Source organism: Oreochromis aureus, linkage group 20 (genome assembly GCF_013358895.1).
Source record: "Oreochromis aureus strain Israel breed Guangdong linkage group 20, ZZ_aureus, whole genome shotgun sequence".
NCBI lineage: Eukaryota > Metazoa > Chordata > Actinopteri > Cichliformes > Cichlidae > Oreochromis > Oreochromis aureus.
Genome location: NC_052961.1, coordinates 10,238,114 through 10,249,568, shown reverse-complemented (window position 1 = coordinate 10,249,568; position 11,455 = coordinate 10,238,114). Strand labels below are relative to the sequence as shown.

General features: G+C 39.2%; 1 protein-coding gene across 1 annotated transcript; it reads right to left on the bottom strand.

Moving 5' to 3' along the window:
* Window positions 1–621: 621 nt before the first annotated feature.
* tuba5 (tubulin alpha 5) lies at window positions 622–11,155 on the bottom strand. Its single transcript, XM_039604774.1, has 5 exons — window positions 11,003–11,155; window positions 9,135–9,360; window positions 7,106–7,254; window positions 3,286–3,966; window positions 622–1,071 (listed from the first exon to the last, which is right to left on the bottom strand). The coding sequence occupies exons 1-5, from the start codon at window positions 11,003–11,005 to the stop codon at window positions 781–783; spliced, it is 1,350 nt and encodes a 449-aa protein (XP_039460708.1). The 5' UTR covers window positions 11,006–11,155; the 3' UTR covers window positions 622–780.
* Window positions 11,156–11,455: the final 300 nt, after the last annotated feature.

The window sequence follows — 11,455 nt, the reverse complement described above, 5'->3', positions numbered from 1 at the left end:
TCCGGAACACCACAACACTTTATCTGTTGACCATTTTGCTGCATGTTGCTCTGCACGGTGTTTGATTGGCTGCTATTCACAGTCAAACGACACATCTCAGGAGGACATGCAGCCAAACGAGAGGAAGCTGTTATTTTTAGTGGGTGGTGAAGCGGTTAGCAAAGGTGCTTCAAAGCAAGAAGGTTCTGGGTTCAAACCTGGGGGACGGCTGAGTTTGTTTGCGTATGCATGTTCTATATGTGCCTGCGTGGGTTTCCTTTGGGTACTCCTTCCTCCAACAGTCTAAAGACTTGCACGTCAGGTGAACTGGTGATTTTAAATTTGAGTGTGGCTGTCCTGTGTGTAATACAATTCCCACCTAAAGGCAGCTAGGATAAGTCCCAGCGTACATAGAAGAAAATTAGTGAAATAGTAACCTGTTATTTGATTAATAGGCTCTTCTTATTGGTCATGGGTAGCGTTTGACACCAGTGGCTTGTGTGAAGTGTAGAAGCAGACAGGAAATATGAGCAGGTGGGGGGTGGAAAGACTTGCATCAAAGACCCCTTGGCCTGATTTGTAAAGGGGTCACATGTGGTTACCTGGCACCATCTTAGACCACTGAGTCTCTGACAAGTTTCACACAGAATATGCCAAGACGAAATTTATTCAGAGCACAATTCAAATACAACTTAGCTCACATAAAAATGGCATTACAAAAAAGACAGTGAGAAATGCATCGCTTTGCTTATTTAGGATTAAATAACAGCTTTGCTGTCATAGATTTAGGCCTTACAAATTTCAGTATTCTTCGTCGTTTTCAGAGTCGGGGTTCATTTGGCCCAACTCCTCGTAATCTTTCTCCAAACAAGCCAGGTCCTCTCTGGCCTCTGCAAACTCTCCCTCCTCCATGCCCTCACCCACGTACCAGTGGACGAATGCACGCTTAGCGTACATCAGGTCAAATTTGTGGTCAAGACGAGACCAGGCTTCTGCAATAGCAGTGGTGTTGCTCAGCATGCACACAGCCCTCTGGACCTTGGCCAGGTCTCCACCAGGAACAGCAGTTGGAGGCTGGTAATTAATGCCGACCTGTAAAGACAAAGTTAAAAGTCAGAAACATGACGTATCTTAAGGTGTACTTGTTAGACCTCGGTTACACAGACCTAGAGACGTGTTGGCGACCTAGCAACTACTAAATATGTTTTCCCTGACCAGCTGGCAAATGGCTGCTGGAAGTTTCAGTTATGATTGCTTTGGTTGATCTCAGATTTCACCAGTCAGCCATTTTTAGCATGAAAGATACCGACTTGTCTGCAAACAGTCACCAACTAATCATCAAACGGTAGTGAAAACTGAAAAAGTGAGATGCAAACCAGAAATGGAGAATGTTCACCTGTAATGTAAAAAGACATGTTTTACTTGCTACACATGTTCTCTAGTGATGCCTGATTGCCATGGGGTCAGTGACTGATTTCCCGGCCTGTGTGACTATTGATTACATCTGACATCATTAGCCATTTCTGGGTTTAAATGCTCCTTCACAAACACTGAGGAACCACTCAGGGTTAAAACAGTCAAAATTCTCTACCCTGTCCTTTCGGGTGTTAAAGATTAACATCCAGGCAGCCATGGAAAGTGGATTTATGAGGTTTAGAAGAGTGAGAAGTTAGTGCCTCTGTAGTCTAGTGGTTTACACATTTGCCTAACAGTTAAATTCTGGAAGGAGACCCAAATCCTGTTAGTTGAAGGGAACCAAACATAAAAATCTGCCAGATTATGCCACTTGCTATGGTGAATAAGGCAGTAGTGCGAAGTAGCTCTGAGCAGTTTGCAGAGGTGGTAGGTAATATAGTACAAATACTTCATAGCTGTACTTAAATACAATTTTCAGTTTCTGTTTCTTTACATGAGTAATTTTTTTTCACACAACTTTGTGCTTTTACTCTGTACATTTTAAGACCAATAGCTGTACTTTCTACTCTTTACATTTTCAAAACAGGCTTCTTATTTTCGTTTAAGACATTCGAGGGGAGTTATTATTTCACATCTAGCCTTTAAACATCAGACCTGTTTGAGCAGTAACAGTAACAGTGAAAGGCAGTCCTAATGGTCTATCACTGGGGGTTATTGCATACAAAAAGATGGAAGGTACATAATTTGTAGCGCCATAGCCATTTTAAGCAGCTGTACCTAACTTCATTTATAGGTAAGAACTGTTCAGTGGTATTTGATAAACTGGAAAGCTAAAGCTTACATGCAAGTCCTCATTGGATAACTTCACATCGTGTACAGAGTGGATCTGTACACGATGTGAAGTTTTGTTTTCTTTTCATGTGGAACGCCCTGCAAAACAAACTAAGGTAGACTAACTGTGTTAAAGGTTGCATTAAAACACTCAGCATTTTAATGCAGAATAAACAGGTTTGCTTGCCTCACTGTAATGAACTCACAGTAAACCAGTGTGTTGGACTGGTGCATAATAACTGTGGTGTTCATGAACAGAGTTAGGAAACATTAAGTATAGTAGAGATGAATTTGGATTTAAGCTGATGATACTTAGATTCATTCACTGAATTGCACTTTAATATCAACTGTTTACCGTCTAGTATAAATACAGCATAAAAAGTGTACTGTCTGTATACTAGACAGTATACTGTTTATCCTGTCTAGTATACAGACAATATAAACAGTATACTGTCAAGACAGTATGTCATGATAGCCTGTGAAACATCCACTTAGAAGAGCAGTAAACCTCAGAGTAGCAGAACAGGTCAGCTGATCACAGCTTGTACATATAGACAACCAATTGGAGCTCACAATAGAAATTATTGTGAGTTGTGTTTCTTTTCCTCATGCTGATCCACAAGATGGAATGGAAGGAAGAAGACACCGAAAACCTCAGTCAAGAGAACTTCTGAGATGATCCATCCACAATGCTACGTTAGTTGTTAACATGTTGCTGTGCAGTTTGGATTACTCTGTATGAAAGAGTTCTAAAAGTAAGGTTAATGTCCAGATGGGTATCTTAGCTTTTTCTGATGACTTTGTGTTCAATTACTGATTTCCGGTCACATTAAATGAAATATGATGTCCATTTTGTAAATTATGGACATCATTGAGGTCAAAATTGAGGACCCTTCAGGGTATGTTCACTGGCCGGTCAATTTCTAATTAAGATCAACCCCTTGCTCACCTTTTCCTGTTTTCAAACACCAAGATGTTAATGTGACATTGTTCAGCTTGAGGTTTCAAAACAGAACTTCATAACATCCATCTTTTATAATGTCTTTGATGGCTACTAACCTTGAAGCCAGTGGGGCACCAATCAACAAACTGAATGGAGCGCCGGGTCTTGATATTTGCAATGGCAGCGTTCACATCCTTTGGGATGACATCGCCTCGGTACAGCATGCAGCACGCCATGTACTTGCCGTTACGAGGATCACACTTGACCATCTGGTTGGTCGGTTCAAAGCAAGCACTGGTAATCTCAGACACAGTCAGCTGCTCGTGGTACGCCTTCTCAGCAGAGATGATTGGTGAGTAGGTAACCAGAGGGAAGTGAATACGAGGAAATGGGACCAGGTTGGTCTGGAACTCCATCAGATCCACATTGAGGGCGCCATCAAAACGAAGGGAGGCTGTGATTGAGGAGACAATCTGACCAATCAGTCTGTTGAGGTTGATGTAACCAGGACTCTCAATGTCTATATTACGATGACAGATGTCATAGATGGCCTCATTATCAACCATGAAGGCACAGTCGGAGTGCTCCAGGGTGGTGTGGGTGGTCAGGATGGCATTGTAGGGCTCCACCACTGCCGTGGACACTTGAGGAGCTGGGTAGATGGCAAACTCCAACTTGGATTTCTTGCCATAATCGAGCGAAAGACGCTCCATTAGCAGAGAGGTGAAGCCAGAGCCGGTACCGCCTCCAAAGCTGTGAAAGACGAGGAAACCCTGCAGGCCGGTGCACTGGTCGGTCTGACGAGACACAAGAGTTTTCAGTATTAAAGCAGCTATAGCCAAATTTCATACAGTTTATCAAACAAGTAAGGTAAGTGCTTAGTGATAGGGAGTTTCTTTCTGAAATTGTAGAGTCTTTGCTTTACATAATAAAGCACCTTGAGGTGACTGTCGTTGTGAACTGCTGGTAAATAAATAAAACTAAATTGAAAGGAAATGATGAAATTTCATTCTTTTTACAACTGGTTCCATTTTTCCATTTCTTACAGGTTTCAGTTGTACCAAACCACGTGTGTATCAGTCTTGAGGACACCACAAGCCACTTTGCAGCATCTGCAGTTTTGATTTTAGCAGCACAAGCAGAAGAAACAGCAGCCGCGGCCTCCTGATGGCAATCACTATCAACCACCAAAACCAACTGCTTCCTGCACGCACATGCTAGTTTCTGTTGGAGTTAAAATACATTTCTAACTTCTAGCTATCATTTGGAAACATTTGCCATTGTGGGAGTTTATCTCCCTTAACAGACCAATCAGCTAATATTATACAGGGCCAAACAGCTTCACTATAAGAAAAAACTTGTGGAAACTAAACAACTTTAAACATTTTTTTTTTTTTTATTTGTTTATTGCCTAGAAGAAGGTGTAAATTTAGTGATTTGCTCCTCTTCTTTCAGGGCTATTTCACGAGTGCCTGTAGACAGTTCCTGTATAATGGGATTAAAAGGCAGAGGAGAAAGTTCCCCCAAATCTCCTCTAGTTGTAGTTCATGTGGGAAAAGTAGCTCAGATACTGTTAATGAGCACTGAAGCAAGCCACCAGTCTGGTTATCTTGCAATATTTTCTTTTATTGCATTTCACTTTGATGCCTGAGTTTTGAAATTTCTTGGAATCTGCCAGTGTTAAGTCTTGATGCATGCTCAATCATCCAGGTAAGTAAATCTCCAAAAGTTGATTCTGTTCATCTGGACGTAGCGTTTTGTGGGAGAAATGTTTCGTCACTCATCCAAGTGACTCCTTCAGTCTCAGCTGACTGCAGGTTTCCCCAATCTTATAAACAGTACATTGCATAATGAATGAAACCAGCCCACTGAAGGAACAATGGGCTGGGAGGTCAGTTCATTAATCTTAATTATGCAAATTCTCATGACCATTGATCAACAACCACTGACCAAAACCCACTGATCAAAGCCCACTGATCAATGGCTTCCGTGACTCTGCGCTCAAACCAGCGTTCCTCCCTGTTCAGGACATCCTGGACAGGGAGTCAAGGAGGCCATTTACGTGAAAAGGGAAAGACCATCTCTGAATTGAGGAGGGGGCCTAAGGGTAAATCTTTCGCCATCTTACAATGCTGTGATTGCAGCCACTCCCAACTCTCTGTGAATGGTACTCATGGCCATTGATCAGTGGGTTTTGGTCAGTGGTTGTTGATCAATGGTCATGAAATTTTGCATAATTAAGATTAAGGAACTGACCTCCTAGCCCATTGTTCCTTCAATGGGCTGGTTTCAGTCATTATGCAAATGTACTGTTTATAAGGTTTGGGGAAACCTGCAGTCAGCTGAGACTGAAGAAGTCACTGGGATGAGTGACGAAACGTTTCTCCCACAAAACGCTACGTCCAGATGAACAGAATCAACTTTTGGAGAGTGTCAATGTTAAGATGAATTATTGCATAATAATTTGGATTTTGAACAAACCAGATATTTATTGAAAACATTTATTGAAACCAAGCTCATAACTACTTGAAAACATAAGCAGTTTTTGTTAACAAGCTCACCATGTTTGGGTGATGGCTGAGCTGAAGCTTTGAGTAGAATATTTTTAGGGCTTTCAACCACAGATTATAGTCTTCATCATGTATCGAGTTAGCTAAGAGTCTGTCTACGTTTAATGCAGATGGCAGGGGGTGTAATGACCCCTGTCTCTGTTGGAGAACGATAACTGACAAAAGCCAGAAAACTCTATCTGCAGATAAGGACAATGTGATAAGCATGAAGGAAAGAAAAAAGAAAAAAAAATATTAAAAAGAAAACAGCATGTTGGATTTCATAGATCATTAAAGAGCCTTTAAAGTTCTTATTCTTCCCATCCATATGATAATCTGTTGCCGTCTTTGCAATGGTGAATCATCCACAGTGAACCACTAAAGTGCTGACAATATAAAGCAAAAGCCTTAAACATAAAAACACCCATGAATAAATGTTAAAGTTGTCTGTCGTTGGCTGCTTTCAGGTAGAAAGTGTACCAATCTGAAAATGACTAATAATAAACACAACAGTCTAAAATAAAACATTAACTGACTTTTTTCACATTATGCTCATTTGCCTTATTCCTGGAACTTAATTTAATATCACTCACATATCTGTCTGTTCAATATGTATCAAAACCCACCAGCCTGTTAGCTTGCTATAGCCTAAAGGCTGAAAGTTTTATTACTGTAGTAAAATCAGTTCTTATAAATTCTGCTAATTATTATTTTATACTGGTGCAAACAGGTTTTATGGGGTTGTGCCAAAGTTGGTGCAACAGTTTCTTAAACACAAGCTACAACAAGCTATGCTGTGAGGTTAAGATGCGCAGGGAGGGGGACCTGGGGTAACTGACGCCAGTAGCATTGGTATACTTAAGTTACCATCTTCTCATCTGATTCAAACCTAGAAAGGAAGCAGGATATTCCTTTAAATGCCATTCAAATGTCATATCATTTATTTAAAGGGGAATTATGATGCTTCTCCTTATTCCATATCATGTATTTGCTCTAACAATAGGAATTCAGCTGCTGTTTGAGAGGAGTCACCTTAAAGCGAGAAGAGCTTAAATGGTTTGTTTCTGAAAGGGGCAACAGCACAAGATGAACAACGGTTATTTTAAACTGTGACTCTAGTAATACAAATAAACTATATTTAAAAATCCCACAAAAAAACAAAAACAAAATTGTACTCAGGTCGAAAATATGCCCGTTTGAAATTAGTCACGAAACCTCAAATAAATAAATGAATAACTATAGAAAAAAAAAAGAAAACTTAGGTAAATAGTCAAAATAATGAAAAAGTTTTAATAATAAAACTATTATAAGAGCACCATTACCCCTACTAATAAACTGATTAAAAAAAAAAAAAAAATAGCAGAGCTTCTCTTTCATTATTACTAACCATTTTACGGATGCGCTCCATGACTCCATCAATGATTTCTTTCCCGACAGTGTAGTGACCTCGAGCGTAGTTGTTGGCTGCATCTTCTTTTCCAGAGATCAGCTGCTCAGGGTGGAAGAGCTCCCTGTACTTTCCGACCCTCACTTCATCTGGAAGGAAAGATCACATTCAGAGCCAAGTCATCTCCCCTTTAGGTCACTAGGTAATGATCCTGGTTCTTAGCCCCTGAATTTTGAAGTTTTTTTTTTTTCTTTTACTTTTTCAAAGTAAAAGAAAAAAAAGTGTGTTGATTAGCATTCTTTGGGTTTTGTCTGTTGTTTCCTAGCGTGCTCGTGTCTTACCTCAGTGTTCACCTGGTTTGCTCTCCCCGTTTCATTATCCTTGATTAAGTTCACCTGTTCCTTGTTACTGAGCTGTTTCTTCTCCCCTCATTAGCCCTCAGTGTATAAATGCATGTGTATAAATAGCCCTGCCTTTTAGTTCAAACTATATAATCCTGTGTTCCTCAAAGTTTTGTTTTCATTGTTTTGTTTGTATTTTGGACTGTTTACCTTTGCTCTTTTTCTTATTTTGGATCTGGACTGCATCTTAGGGGTTTTCATCTTAATAAACAACTCACTCTTTTTTGTCTGGCGTTTGTTTGCACACTCCTCATGTTTTAACACATCAATATGGTAATCCCACCATTTTACTATATTTTACTAGTCACGATCTGAAGGTTTTATCTAATCTAATGCAGTGGGGATGCAGGTGATAAAATGTAGACTTTACTCAAATGTGACACAGCGTGGAGCCATGAAGTTGACAAAATGTAGCAAGAGATAACCTGACAGGTCAAAAATATAAAATTATATTTTAACTTCACATATGAAGGTGCTTGCTTAAACTTTTAATCACATAAATAAATAAATAAATCTATATTTTACCAAACTGAAACAGGGAATACAGGACATTTCAATTATTTATTATATTATAAAGTTGTCAAGTATGTTTCTGATTTGTGTAATCCACGAACTATATGTAAAAAAAAAAATGGATATGGCTATAGTGTTTTTTTTAAATGCTTCAACATTCGGATTTAGTCCATTATACTGTGTTTGTGGAGCCTGGAGTTCATTGCTGTAGGGAGCCAAGGCTGGTTAGCAAGTTGAAATGATAAACTATGTGTGCAGCACACAAAAAAAAGATCTGGAATTAGCACTGAGTAGACAAAATACTAGAATTTCATCAATCAAAACTGAAGCACAAACTTCTTGGACAGAGCGTGTCACATTGTATTTCAGATAATTCTATCAAACTGCTCCAGCAATCACCAACAACACAAATACAACAAAGAGGTCCAGTTCAGTGGCTCAGCAGGTGAGTTAAGACACAGCAGGTAGGCACATCCACCACTGTACTGACTGCAGGAAGGGAGAAACTATCCCTACAGGCAAAATCTGTTCTTTATTTCTTTTCTGGTTGTAAATGTGCTTTTAAATGATATAAAGTTCTCTGTGGATTGACTCACCTCAAGTGGCCATTAGAGGAGCTGCGGTTTTTGACACGTGTGTTCATTTTTCAGCCCCAGAGGCTGCTGTAGTGAAGGTCTGCTGCTTAACTACATCATTTTTCATTATTTATCCACAGGTCATGTGGTTTTTTGCAGAACTTTAGTGAAACTACATTTGTGAAAGTTTTTTTTTATTTTAAGACCATTCAGTGAAGGGTTGGTAAGCAGTTATATATAATGAAACAATAAAAGTCTGGAAAAAGGTTGAGACATAATGGAAGAAAATGTTCTTTCCCCGCTGAAATCCATTGAATATTGCACTCTACATCCAGCTGTTTACATAATACCCATTCAATAAAAGGTGAAGGACTCTCGACTGCACTTGTTGCCTGGATACCAGTCTTAACTGCACATGGCTCATGTGGATTGAAATGTGTCACACTTGATACTTATGACCACAGATAATTGGACCTCAAATGTTAATAAAAAAAACAAAACAAGGAGGGTAAAAATAAGCACATAATCAAAGCTGCTCACCAACCACAGTGGGCTCCAGGTCCACGTAAATCGCTCGTGGAACGTGACGCCCAGAGCTCCCAGTGTTGAAGAAAGTGTTGAAAGGATCTTCTCGAGTGTTTGCTTCAGCTGGAGTGTCCAGGAAGACGCCGTCAGGCCCAACACCATGCTCCAGGCAGAAGAGCTCCCAGCACGCATTTCCCGTCTGGACACCTGCTTGGCCCACATGGATAGAGATGCACTCCCTCTGCGCAGAAGAAGATCAAGTTGGAGGTTTATCACAGACACAAAGTATAAATCAGCACAGCCACCAACAGAAAACATCATTCTGATTAACAAAAAAGTTTTTTTTATAAGACAAGTTAACTATAAAACTGCACTTTTTTTGTCTGCTGGATGCATATTTGAAGTCAGACTCACTTCAGATAAAGGTGCTCAGCACAGCAGCAGACAATGAAAGTTTTTTTTTTTTTTTTAAGTAGCAGAGAAATTTAATTAGTGTGTTTTTCTGCATAAAGGAATTTCTGGCAACACCCAAAGAGGTTTTGTTCTGAGCCAAAGGAAAATTACTGGAATCTTTTTTTTTTAATCTGTTTTGCTTAAATTTTACTCAACCATAATAAAAGGTTTATAAAATAATAAATGTATTAATGAAAAAGCCAAAAATACCAAGAAAATGCATTCAAATCTCTCACATAGGTAAAAACAGACTTGGTTCCTTCCTACTGTTGTGAAACCACTGATCTAAACCAGGAGCCAAACAGAAAAGGTCCTCAGTATTTACATTTAATTATCACTGATTTTTTACTTTGGAGACAAATGTTTCATTGTTTCAATCACATTTGTTGTGATTTTTGTTTGTTGTTTGTTTATTTTTCTTTACTTTGGGGGATTTATAAAAATGCAGGCAGAAAGTTCAAGTGTCCATAAATCAAAATATGACAATGATTATTTGATGAGTTGCTTAAACTTGATTGTTCAAATTATAATGAAATGCTAAAAGCAGTCGAGTTACTCTAATTCAGACAAAAACTGAAGATATAAAATCCTAACTTAAGCTAAAAAGAAACATCTGTAAGAAAAGAAAAATCAAGAGATACTATGTGAGTATATAAAAATAAATTGCTCAATTTTAAATTATGCTGAAAGTAAAATATGTAAAATAATCCACTTATTTATAAATCAAATAATATTTAAAGTAATTAGATTTCATAATTTGGTTTAGAATTTTACTTTTACACTGCAGTTAAGAGCTCAGAGCACAAACATCTCCTAATACACTCTCCTGTGTGTCATGTTTGTGCCCCCGCTCTGTCTATTGTTAGGTGTAAACAATACTGAAAAACAGGCCACACTCATTTCAACACTTCACTGGTGCATCTTCCAAAATCTTCCAGTCGTGTTTCAGCATGTTGAAAATTTCAGCTCGTTTCACCCAGAGGCAGAACATCCCCTTAGATGATTTTTCACTGTTGAGTGACAGTTTTTAAGTCATAGGAAGACAATAGAGAACATGAATGCTAAAACACGCATGATAAAAGCGCACCAAATCTTAAATATGCACCAATAGCCTACAAACTGCAGATTAAACCACCTGATAGGAAGAATAAAAGAAAACTGGAAGGTCATAACCAAAATTGTGGTTCGCATCCAGGTCCAAGCACCCAATGTAGGTTTGAATTGAAAAGGGAAAAAAGGTCAAGAAACATTAAAAATATACCAAAGTGTATTTACTTGCACTTTCTTCAGGGTATAGGACCTTAAAAATATGATTAAAGAATAATTCAGTGCAGACTGCGTGTGCAGAGCAGAGGTCATTGAGGAAAAAGTGATTTTTATGTATTAAAAAGCAAACATTAAAGTTTCTAGATTTCCAGAGGTTCCCTTACCATGTTGCTTCAGACAATTTTAAAAGCAGCTTCTGTTGTGGAGTATCTGAAGTTTGGCGTCTGAGGCTCTGGACAGACACAGACTGTGTAATTCCTCTGCCGCGTCCCGGGACGAGTAACGTGTCTCCGCCAGCACAGCTCGGTTCTGTCCCGCCTGCCGCCCGCCGCTCTTTATACGTGCAGACGCCTCGCAGTTGGGTCTCTCTGAAGGTGCTGATTCAGGGCTTTGGGAGGAGGGCGAAGACTGATGTACGGAGGGAGGGATGAAAGCTTTCCTCCCCCATTAAGCCAGTTCTGCCTCAAAATGTTGTTTTAGACACTTTTCTGGCTTGTTGTTACTTGTATGCATTAGAAGAAACGGCATTTGGACAGAAAATCAGACACACTTGTCATCTTTGACAAGTTTGTTCACATTTTCCCTCTTGGTAAAGCAAAACCTGATTGCAAACAACT